General features: G+C 54.0%; 2 protein-coding genes across 3 annotated transcripts; both read left to right on the plus strand.

Annotated features, from left to right (window-relative positions):
- Positions 1–6,899: 6,899 nt before the first annotated feature.
- On the plus strand, positions 6,900–16,208 carry TERF2 (telomeric repeat binding factor 2). Of its 2 annotated transcripts, none has more exons than XM_050904211.1 (10): positions 6,900–7,000; positions 7,282–7,377; positions 7,934–8,064; positions 8,368–8,454; positions 9,126–9,272; positions 9,700–10,115; positions 10,670–11,056; positions 13,420–13,505; positions 14,215–14,267; positions 15,330–16,208. In XM_050904211.1, exons 1-10 carry the CDS (start codon positions 6,940–6,942, stop codon positions 15,486–15,488), a joined length of 1,623 nt encoding a protein of 540 aa, XP_050760168.1. In that variant the 5' UTR covers positions 6,900–6,939; the 3' UTR covers positions 15,489–16,208. The 2 variants fall into 2 exon arrangements, with proteins under 2 accessions (XP_050760168.1, XP_050760167.1); XM_050904210.1 differs by having other exon boundaries at positions 6,919–7,000; positions 10,826–11,056.
- Positions 16,209–17,448: 1,240 nt separating this feature from the next.
- On the plus strand, positions 17,449–19,819 carry TMED6 (transmembrane p24 trafficking protein 6; the record flags this gene model as incomplete). The annotated part of the gene is made up of 4 exons (XM_050904267.1): positions 17,449–17,649; positions 18,844–18,970; positions 19,180–19,331; positions 19,519–19,819. Coding segments are annotated over 4 exons (705 nt in total), but the record flags the coding sequence as incomplete, so codon positions are not given.
- Positions 19,820–20,068: the final 249 nt, after the last annotated feature.

Below are 20,068 nucleotides of genomic sequence, written 5' to 3' on the forward strand. Positions count from 1 at the left end.
GGCCTCGCCTCGCCTCGCCTCAGGCGGCGTGCTCCGTCCCGGCCCTACCGGCGCGGCCCCGGGGCCCCGGCCCCGGCTGCGGCTCCGGCTCCCCCCGGCTCCGGCTTCTCCCGGGGCGCGGCTGGCAGGCAGCTAGGGCATCAGCCGTTCTGCCACCCCAACCGGGCCGCCGGAGAGCGAGGTGCCTGTCAGCGGCCTACCCGGAGCAGTGCCCGGTGTCCATCCCTGGCCTCTGGTAACTCTCCCCGTCCGGCCTGTTGAGTGGGTGAAGGGAAACCGGGATCTCCTGGGAAGCGCCTGTTCCTGTCAGGGACCTTCCGAGCTCGCCTGACCGCCTGCGGTCAGAGCTGCAGCACCCTTCCCAGAGCCGAGCTGCAGATGCCTGCGACAGGCCGCCTCGGCGTTGTCTCCGGTCGCAAACGCGGCTGGAAGGACTGTGCGGCACTGCCGAATGAGCAGTGCGAGCCATCCGCAGTGGGTGCGGGGACAGGGAGTCACAGCTAGCAGCTGTTTCATCAGGAAAGTGTACGGGATGTATGCTGGCAAGAATAATTAGTTAGGGTCCCTTGGCTGAGCTGTAGCGTGCCTTTGGTAGCCTGTCGATTCCGGGGCCCATAGGAACAGCTTTTTTGCTGCTCCTTTTGTTTTCATTCTTTCTGCATGTATATAAAGTAGGTAGCCATCTCGCAGATCTTTAAATTGAGCCAATGGAGGTGCAGCACACCTCCGAGTGCTGCATTTTTATCAGTTTCTAAAGGAAAGCGTTCACATGCAGATCTGATGTGAGTCACTTGGCAAGTTCTCTCTTCCCTGCCAGCCACATTGAACAGGTTTAGGGACAGAGAGACTGTTTGGAAGCTCAGGAACCTGACTAATTTGTAAACCTGGTGGTTTTCATTTGTGAACTCGCATTCGTGGCTGTGGAATTTATTTTCTTACACTTGCAGTGCAGGTGTAACGCTGGACAGTGGACTGTTTGTTTTAACGTAACTGCTGAGGAGGCAGAAATGCCCTATGTTGTAAGAAGTGCTAATACTATTACCAACACTGGCTAAAGATTAAAGGTATATGCAAAGAGAATTTGAGCAGGCTAACATCCGTGCAGTTTGCTACAGTTGGGATTTTAAAAGGAGCTCAATTGAAGTAGGTACCCGTACCTGGCTTGCCACTAGGCTGGGATCTCTGTGGGAATGAGATGTACCTAATGGTACAGTTTCGGAGATTTATCAGCTCAGCGATGTTATCCTAACTAACCGTGCTGTCTGTCCACATCCACTTCAGTATAAAGACAGGTTCATTCCCTGAAGATCCCAGGTTGTATGTCAAACAAATTTTCTAGGTCACTCTCTGGTAAGAAAGAAGGGTATCTTTTATTACTGGAGAGAAAGAGATCGCTCCAGTGGTGCCTGCCAACCGCAGTCTCTAATCCAATTACTGTTGTAACGCACAACCTTTGCAAATGGCTGAAATTCTGGGCTGAGACCTGGCATGGCATCTGTTTTTCATACACTGGCTTATCCTGGCCTTGTTCTGCTGGTTTTGTACAAGGAAATGGGGATCGAGGTGCAATCAAAGAAGTGGTAAGGAAATAAAGCCACTGTACTAGGTAAAGAATAAAGTGTGGGGAGAGAAGGCATTTGAGTCAGATCAGTCTAATTTGTGTAGGATTCAAATCCACCTCCTGCTGTCAGTGTGTTCTCTGTCTTAGGAAGTAAGCTATAAATCTCGATATACCACAGCAATAGTTGAACTTTACTGAATGTTTCACACCCTTTGGTGCCTGGTGTGCTGGTGACTTTTCCTCACGTTGTTCCTCAAGAGGCTCGGTTCTCATAGCTGTAGCAAAGAGTGTTTGTCTTTGTAAGTGCATTTACTGCCTTGTGCTTCCCAGCAAGCTTGTAGTCTTTCGTCAGAATTCTTACTCATACTCTGCTGGCACAGCAAACGGGGCTTTCTGCTTCTCTGAAAGCCTGGTGGGTAGCGCAGCACATGGTTGCACGCGCTGCCTTTGCTCTGTTGCTCTGGTGAATTGTAGGCTTTCGTGTGGCCGCCCTCTAAATTAAACTCTATGTTACTTTATGACATTTATTGAGACAGCCATAAAGCTAGAACAGTTCTCTCTCGGTGCTTTCATCTATGATAGCTTTTTGGTTTTTTACTGAGGCAATGCATGCACACTTGAAGTCCTCCTTTAAATATACGCTCATTCCCCACCGTTGCCCAATGAAGTCTGCAGTGACTTCTTCCAAGCCGAGTGTCAGAATCAGTACTCTGTCCGTACGTGCTTGGGCTATGCAAAGCAGCTGCTAAAGTCACGCTGTTCTTGAAATCCTTGGCCTCCTTCTCCTCTCTAGTTTTGTTACAGGCTGGAGGGTGCAGACCTCACGGCTTCCTCTCCAGCTATTTCACAGCAATACAGATACCTGGATTTGCATTTACTGATGAAGTATCTTCTCTCTTTGGGCAAGTCCATACATCTACTTAACCAGATATTTGTATATTGTTAAAGTCTTAGCCTGTTGTTCTGAAACTTCTTCACAGTTACCTAATCGATAGCTCAGTCTCAACATAGCTTAAATATTGAGCTGCTGCTTCTTCTTTTGAGCCTTTCTGTATATCTTTTTCCAGTCATTAGGGATGGTTCCCTGATTCTGTGTGTAACCCAAGTATCCTCTCTGACATGGAAGCATTTCTAGCTCCTTGCACTGGTATGACATACAACCTTGCCATTCCCTTTTACTGCGTAACGTTGTTAAGAGGGAAGCTCCCCCCCAGCCAGGCTACGTACTGCAGACTAACGTGGGATTTCATCGTCGTGCACCCCCGTTGCCACAACATCCTTCTGCCTGGCCTCGACAAGTGCAGTCGGGTATCGTTTCACACAAAGAGCTGCCGTAAAGATCACTCTGCCCTCTCGCTTTGACCAGGCTACCCATCTCTTGGCGCACTTCTGCTGGCCCCATCCCTTGGTTGCATCAAAAACTATGTCTCTTTTTCTAGATCCTTCCCAGCACAGTCCTGCCTGTCTCGATTTCAGTATGAAGTACTTACCTTTGCCTCGAATTGGTTCACAGCATCAGTTTCTATAACCTGCTTGATAAATTTTTTTTAAGTGCCTTTGTGCTTTCTTCTCTGCAGCTCTCACCCTTGGAGGGTTTCTCCGTATATTTTGCAAAGCAATCTCATTATCCTCCTCAACATTTCCCTTTTCCACTGTTTCTTTGCTGCCTGTTTTTCTGTAGCTGTCCACTGCCTTTCTAAGACTACTTGGCGCAGTATCTGTTTTGCACTTGGGCGTAACATAGTGGCATCCTGGTCCATGACCAGGCTTTCTAGGCACATTAGCAATACAGATAACGATCGTGGCAACAAACGAGCTCTATATTTATTTATTGAGCAACAGAATTCAATCACTGCTCTTCCTTACCGTTATCAAGCCCAAACAGAAGTCAGAAATCTGTCGCGTGTCTGTCTAGAGAGCAAACCCTTTAGGGCAGGTACTGTTGTCTTCTGTTTGGTGCAGCCGGTGCTCTCCGACAGAGAAGAGAAAGGAGTGTGTGGTGACCAGGTGCCCCTGGTGATTTTCCTGTTTTCTTTTCCACTGTAACTCGTACAGACAGACAGACACGAGACCGCAGCAGCGTGCAGATCTTGTTCCCTGGAATGTTTTCTTTCATCTGTAATCACTTCATCAAAATCCATAAATCAACTAGTTAAGACTAAAAAGCACAAACACGACTGTAATTTGTGCCTTCCTGCCCAGTGTTTCTTTTGGCACGCAAACCACCAAACCTTTTCCTGAAAAAATTGATGATGACACCGGGCAAGGATTCGGTGAAACTGGACAGTGAGGCCACTTGCATTCCAGGTCCCCTGCCTGCTTCCATAATCCCTGCTTCCTTTTCATTCATCGTAGAAGATTCAGAGAGTAAAACAATGGTTTGTATTTCTGTATTTACTCTGGAAATCACAATTTCAGGCTCGTTTTCCAGTGCTGGGTGCTGTTCACACATAATTGGCCCAGGCAGGCCACAGAACAGTGTGGAAAGGAAGCCTTGATTGAGATGCCAAGGCTGCGGCCCCTGTCACATGCCCTCTCCTGGCTCTGGCAGCGTGTAGGGAGATTAGCACCTTCTCAGCTGCCCTGCAGCTCTGCCGTGGTGATTACCGCTCTCTGACATCTGTCAGCGTCACCACGCTCCGGCTCCTTCAGCTGCTGCTGTCCAAACCGTCCCCGGAACCGCAGAAACTTCCTCCGTCTGTTCTAACCTGGAGCAGTTCCATCTAACGGGGTGGGAAGCGATCTGCTGAGTAGCGCTCCGAGGAGATGTGAAGGGTTGGCACCTTCACTGGGGAGCTGCTGGTGGGCACGAGGAGGAGGCGATGGCAGCCCCGGAGGGGCAAGGACAGGAGGCTGAAGCAGGAGGCTGAGGAAGTGGACGTGGTGAGCAACAACTCTGCGGCTTTTCCTGAGCGAAGCCTGGCTTGGAGAAGGCAGGTAGCCCCGGAATGGCTTTGTCCAGGCATCTCAGAGAGAAAGCTTGCTTTGTTTCCCTTGGGAGAGGACTCCGGGGACTCTTTTTTTTCTGATCTTTGAGGAAAAATAAATGAAATGGCTCAAAATCTGGAAACCTGTACTGGGCTGGTGGGATCTGCCAAAGTGGCTGGCGCATCTGGTTGGAGCGGTGTGTATCTTAGGTGCAGAAGCTACTGAGCTTTTCGGAAAACATGGAGTTTTCTAGTCAGGAGAGCAACGGCAGCGTGTGAAAGGCTGTAAGGGCAACCGATCTCACGCTGTTGCTGGGGCTGATCGGCCTCTCCTTGAATCGAGGGGAGAACGGTGAAGTTCAGGAGTCGCAGCCCTGTCACCTGTTCTTGCATCTTGTGACAGAAAAAGAGGAAAACCGTTTTGCTCATGAATATTGCATACGGAAAAGTATTTTAGCCAAAGCATGTCGCTCTGTCCTCTCCTCTCAGCCCAGGAAACAGCCGTCGGTATCTCTCCCTGCATCCTTCCTAACGTTTAACGGCAGTGACTCGCTGGCCGTATGACACGGTTGTACCGCGTCCCGCTCGCACAGCTCCCTTTCTGCTCTTGCTCTCCCCAGGGCAGCCCTGCTGCCCCGGGTGAACAGCCACCCTTCTTTCTTGCACCGATTATTTTTATCTCCCTTCGTTTGCCAATAAAAACATCCCTCCCGGTTTTTCTGTTTTCCATTTGACACACGGATTTTTCTCATGTGTGTTTCCTTCTCCTCTGGCCGGGGCGGGAGGGAAGGGAGTATCCCGGATAACCTAATGCGAGAGGAATTTTCACGTGCTTTTCCACCTCAGGTGAGACAGTCTCCAGAACGGCGTCAGTGATGTTCCCTGGGCCAAAGCGACACCCCGCCTCTGAGTGTGAGACATCCTGGAGCGGCAGAGAACCACTCCGTAGTCTGGAGGATCTGCTTGCCAGCGCCCTGCTCGGCCTTCGCCTAAACCAGCCTCCTCAGGGCGCCGGTTCTTCTTGGCCCTCGCTCGCTGGGAAGCCAGGGCTTCTGCTCCGTTACGCAAAGTCTGAGTAACTACGGGGAAAATCTCTGCCCCCAGGACGCTGAAACGGGGACCTCGTTTTGTTGTTACAGGTTAGGAGAACGGGATTTGCAGATGGCTGGAGCGGGTGTAAACAGTGTATGAAAATGCCCTGGCTCTTCAAAAGACTAGAATGAAGAGCATAAAATTAAAAAAAGAAAAAAAAACAAATAAAGGACAAAATAACAACTCCTATCTAATACTTGAAGAGTTCAGTCACATCTGCAAATGCAGGTTGTGCTTAAGCCTGAACGTCCTGCCCCGAGTTAGGCATCGGTGCCCCCTCTCCCTGCTCTAACGCGGCAGCCGGCGAGGCCGTGCAGGCGCATGTCGCGGTTTCCGTTGCCGTTTCTGTCGTGAGCCCCGAGCGGCGTGGCTCCGCGGGGACGGCTCACGCTTCGGAACGCAGCGTGGCTCTGCTCTGCCTGTCCGCTCCGAGCGCCCGTCCGTGCTGGCAGAGCTGGCACTGAATCTCCGTTTGAGGTACCGGCACAAGTTTAACAGACGTGTCTGAACCTTGGTGCCCGAGGTGAAACGCTCGCCTCAGAGGCTCTCATAATTTACAGATGGCCGTTTCCCCGCTGTTCCACGTTTCCCAGCTGAAATAAGGTAACCAGTGCTCCAGAAAATACCGTTTCTGCTGGGAGAATGAAACCTGCGGTTGGAAGAGCGTGAGGAAGGCGTCCTTCTTCTGTCCCTTGCTCCGTCTTTGATTTACCTCAGAACTCGTGCAACCCTATGTGAGCCTATGTGCCTCTCCGCTCCCCTCTGAGCGTAACGGTGCCGGAATGCCGTGGAGGGGAGAGCTGCCAGGGCAGCGGTGGGCCTGGAGGCCCGGGGAGGCTGGCGGCGGGCCCTGCCCCACGGCTCCCCACGCCTGCTGGGTGACACCCGCGCTGCGGGGGGGGCCTCAGGCCGGCGGGGCCTCTCCCCACGGAGGCCGGGCGGCGTGGGCGCCGGCAGGAGCCCGCCTCGATGCCCACGAAGCGGACCCGGGTGGGCCCGCAGCCCCGAGGGACGCGGCCGGCTCTGACCCTGCCCGCACTGCCCCGCCCGCCCGACAGAGGGCGCCGGCCCGGCCCGGCGCCGCCGCGGTGCACGCTGGGAGCTGTAGGCGCGGCGAGGTTGGCGCGGTGCACGCCGGGAGCTGTAGGCGCCTGCTGCGTAATACTGCTGCGGCGCCCGGGGGTGGGCGGGGCGACGGCACAGGCGCGATCGTCACTTCCGCCGCGGCTTGGCGTCAGTTCCCGGCGGGATGGTGGGGAAGCGGGTGCGGGGGGGCCGGCGGGAGGGATGGCGGCGCGGGGCGGCGTCCCCGAGGAGACGGTGAACGGCTGGGTCCTGCAGTTCTACTTCCACCAGGCCATGGCGGCCTACCGCTCCGGGCGGAACCGCGACTTCCGCCAGCTCCGCGACGTCATGCAGGGTGGGCCGCGCGGGCCGGGGCCGGGGCCGGGGGGGAGGGGGGGACGGGTCGCGGCGGCTGTTCGGGCTGAGAAGAGGAGCCGGGCTGGCCGTGAAGGGGAGCGGGGACGGTCCGTGGGGGATAGCCGGGAGGGTGAGCAGGGCGGCGGTGGGGAAGGGGCAGGCCCGGGCTGGGGGTGAGGGGAGCGGGGGCTGGGGGGAGGCTGGGCCGTGGGGGAGAGCTGGGGCTGGGGCTGGGGCTGGGCCCTGCTGCGCCAGCGTAACCTCCCCCTCGTCCCACAGCGCTGCTTGTGCGGCCCCTGGAGAAGGAGCCCATGGTGGCCCAGATGCTGCGCATAATGCAACTCCTGTCACGGATTGAGGAAGGCGAAAACCTCGGTGGGTCCCCAACCCTCCCAGCAAGGCCCTGGGGAAACCCCAGTGTTGGCTCGCAGCCCGCTCCCCCAGCCGGAGCGTGCCCTGTTCTGTGGCTGTGTCCCTGCAGCTCCCAGGAGCTGTGTTTCTGCGCAGAGCAGAGGTCTGGGCTGAAGCTGTTAAGCTGTAGGAGCTTTCCCCTGAGGGCGAGGGGCCAGAGAGCATGGCTGTTCGGGTCTGGGTCGCGCTGCCATAGCCAAGAGCAGGGTGCTTGAACCCGAGCTTCCAGGGCTGTCCTGCTGTCCGAACGTACCAGCCTTGTGACTTCTGCTCAGCCTCGTAGCTTCTGAAATGCTCCCCTTGGATCGGTTATTTGTAGTCAGGTGGTGCTTTGGTAGCTTTCCGTGCCTGTGGGGGGGAATCTTGCGGTTTAGACACTTGGCAGTCAGCCTGCTGTTCCTTCTCATCTTCATCCTCAGTAGCTCTAGAATTTGCAGTCCAACTGAGCAAATAAGTAACTAGCTCTCTGTGAGGCATCGCTGCGGCCGCCTCGCAAACCAACGGCTGTGAATTCTTGTAGATTGCACCTTCGATAAAGAGTCGGAGCTCACCCCTCTTGAATCGGCCATCGGCGTCCTGGAGCTCATTCAGAGAGAATTCTCTGTGGCTGAGAAGACGATGGAAGCTGTTCAGAAGATGGTGAAGGAAGCTGTAAGATCTTTTTCAGTAAATACTCTGCTCATCTTTTGTCTTAGAAAGGTCTTGCGTAAATGCTAGTGGGAATTGCCTCGCGTGTAGAACACCGTCGTTAGGACTGACTTGGCCGCAAACGCGTATCTTCAGTGTATGTGCTTCTTCATCGGTTAATGTAGAAGTTGTTTCTCTGTGTGTGTTGGTACTGAGCTGTTACCTGTGTGCCGTGCTTGATTACGATACGTGCTTTTCCGAAGCTGATCTAGAGAGTATGGCCCATTCACTGTCAGCAGAGAAACTGGTGTTTGTTTTCTTCCATAGGCTGTTATTGTCTGCATCAAAAACGGAGAGTTTGATAAAGCTTCAAAAATTGTCAAGAGTCATATGGGGAAGGAGCCCAGAAGCCAGGTGAGTCTGCGCCGGGATGAAAGACGGCTGCTTGAGGACTGTCTGATATGTCTCATGGGGTATTGGGGAGCGGGGATATTTGGGGGTGGTCTGATATGTTTTATGGGGTATTGGCGGGGGGGGCACTTGTGACCCGTAAGGCAGGCGTAAAAGGTTTCCCTGAGAAGCATGCCTCTTGGGGAAACCTGAACGAGAAGAAAGGGTAAGGGTGCCGAAATGGAAAGAATCCTCCTTGAATGACGGACCCTCGGTGTTTCGCGTTTCTAAAGCATGTCGATCGTCACTTTGGAGCTCCCTCCATTACTCACCTTCCATCACGTATCTTCCCGGGTCGTTCAGGCATCAACATTCATCCTTTGCCTCGAGGCAAACTCAAGCTCACGGGTAGAGCGTGAGTTTGTAAGAAGGGCTGGTTCTGAAAGCAGAAAGAGTCCCCGTTCCTATTTCTGTAGGCAGTGTAATGTCTTGGGCGCTGGAAGCAAAAAGTCAGGATTGCTGAAACAAGGTGGCTCTCCTGTTCCTCTGGCCTTTTCCCAACCTTAGGTCAGTGTAAATTAGTTGTGCCTGGAGAATGTCAAATAGGAAAGGCCCAATCCTCGCCCAGCCCCTAGCTCCTGCGGTTGTCGTTTATACCCTTGTACCTATTCAGAGCGTTGTTACCTCTCCTCTAGAAAAAGAGGAACGAGTTGCTGACTGTCATCCGGGAGAAGAATTTCACTCATCCGGTGGTCAAAAACTTCTCTTACAAGAACTTCCAGCAAAGCGTCTTTCAGTCCCTGAAGACCTACGTGGACGATTCGGAGCCCCTGCTGCTAACGGTACGTGTCTGCCCTGCTTACCTGGCTTCCCGTCCTGCGCTCGCTTCTGCCCCAGCGAGGGGCAGCAGGAAAACGGCATGAGGTGCAGATTTGGGGAGAACTGACGCTTACTTTGCCACGAGGCGATGAAATACAGTAATCTGGCTTCTATGTGCCTTCTGTGCAAGTAACGCGTTAGAGTTTAGGCACCTAATTAACAGTGGGTTGAATCCAAAATACTTTAAATTGAGTCCGTTCCTAAAAGGTTTATACAGTTGAACGCATTTTTCAATCCGTGTAACAAGTTTTAATGGATAGACATGAACTCTGTACGTGGTGCCGATTGAACTGCAAGTAGCAGCTTAAAACGCCTTTGGGAGGGGATAAAATGGGATGGTAGTGCGAGGAATCATCTTTATAATGGTTACGTGCTTTTTCTCTGTCCAAGATAATGAAAAAGACTTTGAATTCAGAACATGCCGAAGAACCAAAATGCTCATCGGCGACTCCCGAGTCTGCAAATGGGCCAGAGGACCAGGCAGCGGCTCCGGAGCCCTCGGGACGGGCAAAGGGCCCAGCAGGAGCTCCAGAGCCTGCAGAAACCGCAAAAGACCTGGAGGGAGCTCCCAACCCTGCAGAAAGGGCAGACGACCCCGCAGAAGCTCCTGAGCCCATGGAAGGAGGTGGTGACTCTGCAGCAGCGCCCGAGCCTATGGAAGGAGCTGCTGACCCAGCAGCAACTCCTGAACATATCACAGCAGCGGTTAATATCTTGGAAGATGCTTCAGAGCCTATGGAAATAGCTAAAGAACCCGCAGCAGCAGCTCCAGAACTTCCAGGAGTGTCCTTCAGGGACTCGGAAAGGTGGGCAGAGGAATCTGGCCCTGCGTTGTGGATGAAGTGTGGCAGCAGTTCTCTTCCGAGGGGTAGTTTGCTCTGTCCAGGCAGCTCTTAACTTCCCCGAATGCCAGCCCAAGCAGGTCTGCCCAAGCAAGCCCCAAAGGCTATCGGTGTAAGACTTCTGTCTGGATCACAGTAAAAATGTTAAGGTGGTTTGGTTTTTTTTTCTGAAGATATGTAGTACTTTTTTAAACTAGGGAGGGAGGGCAGTGGCTGCCAGAAGGTTTGCTCTCGTGGAGCAGCGTTTGGTATCCGTATGGTTCCGCCCTTAGTCGAGAACAGCAGGGCATCCCTTGGCACGTGGAGCATGGGCTTGTTCTCTCAAGACCTGCTTCCCCAGTATGTCACACCGTTTAGAAGGAGGGCAGACCGAAGGGTTGGGAACGCCCAAAAAGATTTTATTTGCACCCTAGGGTCAGTTGTTGAGGGTCACACCGTAGGGGAAAAGCCTGATTGCAGTGAAGTGGAGCCACCTTGGTGCTATCTTTACAACCTGCTCAGTTCTGTTTATTTTGTAGGCAGCCCTCTGGAACTGTAACCGCGTATGGGATTTCTGTTCTGAGAGAAGCTTTCAAGATCCTGTCGGACTCCCAGGATTGTGATGCGCTCTTCACCAAACTGGACGAAACAGACTTTTCTTTCCCCAAGCAACTGTCTCCTTCTGTATCCCACAGAACCAAGAGACGGAAAGAAGAGGAGAATCAAGATTCTGAGATCTCAGACCCTCCTGAAATATCCCATAAGGGCAAACGCTTGTTGACCATAAGCAAACTGGTCATGGAGCAAGACAGCCAGTACAGCGAGTCGAGTGAGAGCCCAGACTCTTCCCAGGAGCCAGTTGTATCTTCTGCTTCCAGACCTGTTCAGAAATTGCATGACCAGCCTGTATCTACTAAGAGTGCCAAGTATGGAGCCCATCTCTTGTGGTATATTCTAATCTGCACCCAATCTTTTGACTTACAGCTGACATCGGTAGCACAAACAACAAAAACCTTTATTTTAATTCAAGATGAGTATATTGACCATCCTTGTCCGCTAGCGTATGTGGAACAGGGCAAAGTAAATGCTCTGTTGTCCTTACACTGTACTGTTTGGTTCATGGAGAGGAGAAAATGATCTGGCTTCCGCTGGCAGTGTGTCAGAGGTACTGCAGTTAGTATTGGTAGGGGATTCCAGCGTGCATATCACAGGTAACGCGTGTTTCTCCGCACTTCGGTTAGTGATGCTGAAGCTGGAAAGAGTTCGTAGGTGCATCTTGTGGAACAGATTAAACTCTCCTTTCCACCTCTTGAGAAATACAACACTGACCTCGCTTAAGCTCTTTTTTCCTGAAACCTGTGTTGGTTAAGAAACTCCCTAGTTGTAGCTTTCTGAGTGTTTCCTCAGTATGAGTTATCATTTACCTTGCGGCTGAAATGATTGCAATAAGAGGTAGGGGCATGTTAGGGTTTTTTCCTTTTTATAAGGATTTCTCACAGAAAATGGCAAAGTAGGCTTACCGGCAGAAGGCTAAAATTAACACTGATATGAGACTCTTAAGCTAAGAGTCATGAGTATCTCCCGTAGGCCGTAACAGGGGTGTAACAAAGCTTCCTGCTTAAATGTCTGAGTCGCTGCTCTTTTGCGTAGTGAAGTTGCATAGCAGCCAGCAATAACGACCTTTTGGATCCCCAGGAGTGAAACTGGGAGGACTGAGGAGAGCTCGATGTCTTTGAAAAGATAACTAGAACACAATTTCCCTTAGTCCCTGGCTTCAGAATGTCAAGAAAGCAAAGGTTTGGTTTTGAAGGGCAGGCAGTAAAGATCTCGGTGCTCTGTGTAGCTTGGCTGCTCTGGAGATGGATTGTCTTTCTCTGATGCGCAGGAGAGTGGCTGCAAGTAGAGATGTGCTGCAGTGCAGCTGGCATCGATGCAAACAGTGGTGAAATCTCTCGGACGCCTTGCTGGTGTGTCTTGCTCAGGGTTAAACTAACTGTCAGAGATGACACTGAGAAGAGATTTCCACCCCTGCCACGTTGTCCGCTTCCTAGAGTCATCTGGGAATTTTAGTTAATAAATTTCCTACTTTTTCAAGGACTTGCGAGTGGTGACGCTTGATCTCTTCTGCTTTTTGCCAGTAGTACGTTGCAGCTGACGTTGCTGTCCCTAGGATATGCCTGGAGTTTATTTTGAGGGTGCTGGGGAACATTGTGGGGATAGGATGATGTTTTGTGAACTCTCCCAGACCAGCGTACTGTGGCTGGCCGCCCTGGGAAGGGGCCGGACGCAGCGACTCGGGTGCGATGCCTTCCCATCCTGTGCCGGCTGCCTAAAGCGAGGGTCGGTGCCGGATCAGGAAGGAGCCCGGCGTGGGGCTGCTGCCGCGCGACTGACGCTGGCTTGAGCGTTTCTCGAGTTTCAGCCCTGCCACTGTGCAAGCTGGTTTCCAGTTCACCTGGAAAGTGAGTTATTGTCTGTGCTGCTTGTGCGGATGTCTTGTCTTGAAGCCTTTACGTGTCAGGACTTGTGGTAGCAGTGGTGCTAACGACATCTGTCTGGAAATCTCATCGTGTGCATCTCTGCCGGTAGCTGGTTCTCAAACGTTTATGTGCAAGAAAGGCGCTCAACAGTGCCGCTTCAAGAAAGAATAGAGAACAGTTATTTTCCTGTAGTCATAAATGGCTTCAGTTATATTGGGTGTGACAGCCAGGGGTGAACCTTTTGAAGTTTTGGGTTTTTTAAAAACAGACTTAATTTCATCTCCCAAGTTTGTGCTTGAGGACTGGAAGCAGGTGACAGCATTGAGGCGCTTGATCTCACGGAGAGGCCTCTGTAGCTTGGTTGACCTCCGTAGTGTTAGTAGTGACACAGTAAGAATTAAATGCTTCTTGGGAAGACTAAAGGCTTCTCCCCCAAGCTGTCGGCAAGTCTGTGCCATACACGAAGGCCTGGGAAGTCCAGTGGTGTGTGTCTGTTTGCTGTGCTTAATTGCGTAGTTAACTGAAAGTCACTTGTTTTTGCAAATGCTGGCTACAAAATACAATACTCCACTTGTATTTGAGTGTATATTGCACGCCATACCTTCAGACAGGGGCTCCTACAGATTCATCCCCCCTCAGAGGAGAGGGGAGGAGGTGGCGGCGTGTTTATATGCTGCTTTATGGGTGCGTTTCTCTGTGCTGTGTGCTCATCCCAGGCTTGCCTGCTCTGCTCCAGGTGTCCCTGCACCTTCTCCCCCTAAAACATTCGCCCTAGCCAGTAGCCAAAGTAAATGCTTGCCTGCTTTCAGGTCCTTCCAAGGAAGGTGGAACAGCTCGTATGGCGAAGAAGAAAAAGACAGATGGAGCGAGGAGGATGAGCTCTTCTCAGATGTGGGTAAGAACAGAGCCGCTGTTGCGGGTGTTAATTGATGATGATCCTGGCTTTGGGGCTCATTCACGGGTGTCTTGCTGTCTTCTGTGTGACTGAATTTTGAAACCAGAAATCCCAAAAGCCCAAGAAAATAGGTAGCTGTCCAACTCTGAGATATTTGTTCTTTGTACCTCTGACCTGAAATGCATGCCAAAAACTCCCGTTCAAGTTTCAGACTAACCATGCTTAGCTTACAGGATGTAAATATTGGCAATACAGCTCTTTCCCCGTTCCCACTTTAGTGCCATGAAGTAAAGGTTAAGTTTACCTTTTCAGCCAGATCAGTTTTCCAGTCCAGTCCCCTTTGCAGCTAAATACGCAGCTTAGCTGGTGAAAAGGAGCGGACAATGGATGTCTAATTCCAGCCTCAACGTACAGCGCAGCCACATCCTGGATGGATGCCCCTGTTCTTGACGTATTGGCAAGTTTAAAACAAAACAGATCTTACTGGAAAGCTTTCACATAAAGCAGTTGGGGCTTGAAGCAGAAAGGCTGTGCATGCTATAGCTGCAGAAAACGGAGGGATAAAGGAATTTGGTTTTATTGCTTGTCATGGGGTGCTCTCGTTGTAGGCTGACTGCATAGTTCAGCAGTTAAGCCCAAGGCAGTCTCTCGAGGAGGTCTGTACCTCCTGGGTTACGGTGAAATGTAATCCTCTTGCCTTGTTTTTCAGCATCATTTGGGACAAACAGCCACAACGCTACAGTCTTCGGTTCCAAGAAACAGGTAATGTGGAGCCCTTAAGTTCTTTTGGTAAGGCCTGAAATCAGGACACGTCCATATAGAAGAGCAAACTATCGGACAACTTGAAATAGGTTGGTGAGGACTGCTGCTCAGAGCGCTTCCTCGGCAGCCTGCAGTTCACTACCGCAGAGCGAGCTGCCGCCGTGCTTTAAATGAAGCACCGGAGGCTGGGTTGGGAAGTGATGCTTCCTGAGGCCGGTGCTTGCAATATCCAGGCTTGATCCGAGTCGTGCAGGTCTTTGTGTTCACGGAGCCGGCTGGAGTTTCTCTGTTAAAACAGCCCAGTTTGGTAGCTGGCTAAAGCTGCGCGCCTCCCACACGCCAGGCCCGGGGTGTGTGCGTGAAGTCCCTTGTCCTTGATGCACGCGGTTCAGAGCTAGGTTTGCTGAGTTCCCCACATGCTGGAGAGGTTCAGCATCTTGTTCGGGGGAGGGACACGCGTACGGCAGCTCTTTTCTGGGAAGAGGTCCCAAGTTTGGTACTACTAGGAACTCTCTCACCCATGCTTGTAGGAAGATAGCTGCTGGCTCTTGTGCTGCTGTACGCCACGTAGCACTTTGTTCCCGGTAACTGCTTTCTTCAGTTATTTCGCGTTTTGCCTCCAGTACAAAAATTCAGGGGACCTGCAGACCTGTACTTGTGGATTTTTTTTTTTTTAACACTCTACTTGTATGCTGTTGGGCAGGAGGTAGGCAGTGAGTCCTTTGTATTTCTGATGCTTGCTGTTGCATCAAAATGTAATTCCTCTTTCACCTGATCAGTGTTGTGCTTTGGGAAGCAGAACTACTCCTGAGCTTGTGCTGGAGCCGAGTGCTTCTCTTATTTGTAACAGTTATGAGAGCACATCTACAGTGAAACGATTATTGAGCGTTGTGTGTGCTACTGCATCTCTGCCTCGCCTCCACGTTACTAGCACAGACGATAAAGGGAAGCTAACGTGCTAGGAAGGAGTTGCAGCGCGGTTCTCCGCCAAATGCAACTCCTCCCTGAAACTGCGCTCTGTGCTCACAGAACACCGCTTACATCTTACGTGCTCTTTTGTAGAAATGGACAATACAAGAGAGCGAGTGGATCAAAGAGGGCGTGAAGAAGTTTGGAGAAGGGAGATGGAAGGCCATTTGCCAGAAATACCCCTTCCGGAACCGCACGGCAGTGATGATCAAGGATCGCTGGCGGACCATGAAAAAGCTGGGAATCCTCTAAAGTTGGGAGCCACGGGACCTTCAGTGCAGAAACCTTCTTATTTTGCTTTTGAAAGATGGACCGGGGCTGTAGCAGCGGGGAGGCTGCTGTGCTCGTCCCTGATGTGTGTGGGCGCCGGCGTGGTGAGCCCCTCTGGCTTGTGGTACCCGAGACTGCTGCAGCAGACGGAAACCACGTCTGACAAGAACCGCGGAGCCTTGTGTCTCGAGTTGTAGCTGCAAGGTTTAGGTCTTCCGCAGTTGGCAGAAGCTGCGCAGCCTGATTGCATGCGCTTGGAAGCGGCCCGGATTGGGACTTCCTTTTCCACCAGACAACTGCAGCCTTTGTAGAACGAATCCCAACCTGACGGGCCGCTGAAACAACAGTTTTCTCTGCTTGGATGCTGTCAAATGGCTGGATAATCCCGTCAGCGGCTATTTTTATGTGTTTTAATTGTCTAAATTGTGAATCTCTTGTTTCATCCGCTTGCACTCAGTCCCCTGTGGGAGAGAGGCAGCACACAGTCCCAGAGCTTCTGGGAGAAGAAGAGATTTAGGCAAGGTGATCTGCTTAGATTTTTTTTTTTTTTCCCCTCCACATTTCTTTCTGCTTTGTAAACGGCTAGTCTGCGAGTGGGAATTCCTCCCTCCCAGCTTTGAGGCTTTAAAAACATTATTTTTTGTTTCAGTACTTAAATGTCGGTTGTTCCCATGTTAAAAGTTCCAGTGCTTACTCATTTCAGTCATGTCTTACTGGCACTTCTTCCTGGTAACGTCCTCCTCCCGTGTGCAGTCCCTGCAAGCGTGTGAGCTCTGAGGGCGCTGCCTGTTTCCTGCCTTCAGGTGCCAAAGCTGGAGTCCATATCCGAGCGGTCTTCTGTAAAATAAAGTTCCTTTCTTGTTGGATTTCAAGAGTTAGAAGAAGCATGAACTTGTACCGCACGGGTGGAAATGCGGCAGTTCGGGGCGCTGCCTGCTCGCTGCCCCGCCGGGGCACGCACCACCCCAGGAACGTGGGGCTCCCCCTTCGCCTCCTGAGGCTCGGGGCGCTGCGTCGGCCGCTGTTTGGGGTGGAACGGCGATGCCCTGAAGGTATGAGGTGCTGCCGCGTCGGCCGTGGCGTGAAGCAGAAGCTTCTGGACTAGGTTTCTGTTGACGTCCAAGGGCGGGGGAGGCATGGGGGCATTTTCTAAAGGCAGCCCCTCTTGGCTGCGTTCCTGCAGAGCCGGGGCTGGGGAGAAGTCTGGCTGGAAACACGTGCGTTCCCCTCTGTCCTTCAGCAGCAGCAGCTGCTGGAACGGGCTTCCCTTGTCACCTGGCTCTGGCTGCGTGTTTCCCTCCCCTTCTGCTTGTCAAACCGATTTCCCTGGGGTCGGAGCAGCCCTGGGTAGAGAGGAGCACCCTGCGCTTGCAGAGGCCCGTTGCGGGGCGGAGAGGCTTGACGTGAGGCGCAAGCTGGACCAGTAATTGCCAGTGTGTGAGGGAGTGCGCGTTGGTCTGTGCCCAGGTGGAAGGAGACGCGTTCGTGCTGCGTGGGGCCGAGCCCACTCTCCTTCCCTTCTCTGTGCTGGGCTCTGGCCCCAGGCTGCGCGGGGAGGGTGTCGCAGCCTGAGGCTTTACTCTGGAAGTTTGGAGTAAAATACTACTACTGCTTAATTTGCTTGTTCCCAAGACACGGGCTGGCAGAGCGTTGGGGAGCGGGGCTGGCTGGGGACGGGCTCTGCGCAGCCGGGAGGTGCTGCTGGTGACCGTGGTGCTGCTTCGCAGCAACCTCGGCTTCTGCGGAAGGGTTCAGCTGGGCTGAGCTCTAACGTGGACGAGCCGGACCAGCTCCTGCTCTGCACCGAGATCACCTCCAGGAGCGGAGCCTGTGCCGCGCTCCTCCTGACGCCAGCCCCGGCGCTGCCGAGTGCTGCTGCGGAGCAGTTAATGATTACCCCTGCCACCTCGGTCCCAGCTCCTGCCCTGTCCCGAGGCTGGGAAGCAGGATGCTGCTGCTGGTGCTCCTGGCGCTGCTGGGCCCCGCCGGCTGCCCCAAGACGGAGCCCCTGCGCGGGTCCGGCCAGGAGCCCCTCTTCCGCGGGGCGGATCGCTACGACTTCGCCATTGTCATCCCCGCCGGTGCCGTGGAGTGCTTCTGGCAGTTTGCGCAGCAGAGCGGCAACTTCTTCTTCAGCTACGAGGTGAGTGTTGCGGGACGCGCCCTGGGAAGCTGTCGGCGCGGTGCAGCTGCCGATGGCGTTGGGGAATGGCGGTGCTGGATCAGTCCTGCGTGGCGGCTCTGCGGCCCGTGCCGGCTGCCGCCTCCGAGGGTGCGGCGGGTCCTGCGGTGGGCAATCCTCTGTCGCCTTAGTCCTGTGACCAGGCTTACGTGTGGAAGAAGACCCCGTGGGATGAAGACCAGGTGCTGGCTGAACTCCAGACCCCGCTGCCCCCAGGGTGGAGGCGGTTTGCCTTACATGGGGAAGGTGCTTGGTCGAGACAGGGAATGGTTGCAGTCACTTAAACGCTTCATCTCGGGGCCTGTCCTTTTTTTTTTTTAGGCGATTTCCATCATGAATCCCATTTATTTTTTTAAATACCCGTTTTAAAACCATAAAGCGGTGCCGAGAACTCTGGACACGGTCCCCGAGCACCCGGAGCTCGCTTGCCGAGAGCTGTGGGCTGTCCTGGCACTGTGGGGAGCTCTGCCCTTCGCTGGGCTGGCTGGAGGCTGTTGCACAGCCCTCGGCTCTCCTCTGAGCCGCAGCTGGAAGGCACGCCGAAGGTCTCGGGCACAGCCTTATCTGCTTGTCCCTGCGCTCCGTCCCCTTCCCACAAGGGAAACTGCAGCCCTTTCATCTCCTGTTTACACTAGGCTGGTTGAAGGAGAGCTGGGGCACAGCCGTGCCCGGCGCTGGCGGCTTCCCCCCCGGCTCTGCGCGCGGCAGAGCAGCCCCACAGGAACACGGCACAGCCCTGGGGCTCGGCACAGCTCCATCTCCCAACGCGCTGGTGGCAGCGGCAGTGCCAGCAGCACCCGATCGAGGCGGCAGGGAGCCGGGGTGGGCGCATGGGGTGACAGACGTGGGGTCTGTGCGAGCGCCCGCAGCACCGTGAGCAGGCGTTGGGAACCAACCGCAGGGTTCATTACCCAGGGCTGCGGGTTGTGGGTTTTTTCTTTTACATGTAGCTGGCAGCTCGCTGGAGGCTGTTCCTGGCCTCTGCTCACAGTAACAAAGCGGGGCGGCTCCCCACAGACCCCCAAACCGACCCTCAGTGGAGGCAGGTCCCTGCTGGGTCCCTGCCCTACGTACGAGGGCTCCTGTGGGCTCCCATCTGTTTCCTGGGTGCAGAGTCAGGCCCACGAACGCCCCTCGGGCATTTCCTGCCTCCAGGTCCAGCGGGTGACGGGGATCGCCAACAACAGGAACATCCTGGCCACGGCAAGCGACCCCAACGGCTTCCAGCTTGGCGTTTCCCAGCACGTGCGAGGACAGATCAACTTCCTCACCAAGGAGACAGGTCCCCGCTGCCCCGGTCCCTGCCCGGCCCAGCTGCAGGCAGGCAGGCAGGAGCAGCAGCTCTGAGCCCGCCAGCGCTTCCCAGAGCGCCGATGGGTCTGATCACACCTCCCTCCCTAACGGGGAGGATGAGGGTCGAGCGCTGGGGACGGGTCTGCCTGGCAGCGCCTCTTCTGCTCAGGGAACAACACTCCCCATCTCTCTCGGCAGGTTTCTACCAGCTGTGCCTGGACAACCAGCAAAACCACTTTGGCTTCATGCAGGTGTATCTCAACTTTGGTGTCTACTATGAAAGCTTCGATGTGGAAAACAAGCAGCCGGAAGAGAGGAAAGTGCTGAACGACACCCTGGAGGCAATCGGGGTGAGTGTCAAAGTGATCACAGGGTGCCACAGCGCAGCGGGGACGGGCACGTTTTCCCACGGGAACCGAGAAGGGCGTTTGCCGTTGGCTGAGCTGCAGCTTAAACTCAGGGCTGAGCTCTGCGGGCGGCTCTGCCAGCCCCAGGCTGTGCCGCGGCCCCGCTGCCGAGCGCCCGCCTCTCCCGCAGGTCAGCATCCAGAAGCTGCAGCTTCACATCTTCCACATGTGGCGGTTCTACAACTTTGCCCGGATGCGGAAAGGGGCCGACTCCTTCCTCCTGGAGTCCAACTACAACTATGTCAACTGGTGGTCGATGGCTCAGAGCTGCGTCATTGTCCTCTCCGGGGTGCTGCAGCTCTACTTCTTGAAGCGCCTCTTCAACGTGCAAACCTCCAGCAGGCAGAAGTGCTAGCAGCGCCCAGATCTGCGGGCAGGACCGCTGCCTGCAGCGCTTGGTAACCGAGCTGCCACTCTGCCCCTTCGCAGAGCAGGAGGAAAGGCCGGATCCTGCTTCGAGGAGGAGGAAGGAGAGTTCCCCCTGCTCCTGCCTCTGGCTCTAGCCCTGCCTCGGCTGAAATCACCCCGACAGAAGAAAAGCGCAACGCGATCACCTGAGCTTTGTCTGCTGGGTCGGTCTGTTACATCCCTACCCGTCATTATTGTCCCACCGTGCCTTTTCTACCAGATGCTCAATAAAAGAACCCCTGGCACGTGCTCTGGGGAGCGATCGCAGCCTG

This window comes from Gymnogyps californianus, chromosome 12 (genome assembly GCF_018139145.2).
Source record: "Gymnogyps californianus isolate 813 chromosome 12, ASM1813914v2, whole genome shotgun sequence".
NCBI classification, from domain to species: Eukaryota; Metazoa; Chordata; class Aves; order Accipitriformes; family Cathartidae; genus Gymnogyps; species Gymnogyps californianus.

What these genes read in the sequence shown, in the direction of transcription:
- TERF2 (XM_050904211.1), top strand. Translation starts at nt 6,940, where the DNA reads ATGGCGGCCTACCGCTCCGGGCGGAACCGCGACTTCCGCCAGCTCCGC. An exon ending in TCCTTCAGGGACTCGGAAAG is followed by an intron (nt 10,116 to 10,669) that starts GTGGGCAGAGGA and finishes TTTATTTTGTAG; the next exon opens with GCAGCCCTCTGGAACTGTAA. An exon ending in TGAGCTCTTCTCAGATGTGG is followed by an intron (nt 13,506 to 14,214) that starts GTAAGAACAGAG and finishes CTTGTTTTTCAG; the next exon opens with CATCATTTGGGACAAACAGC.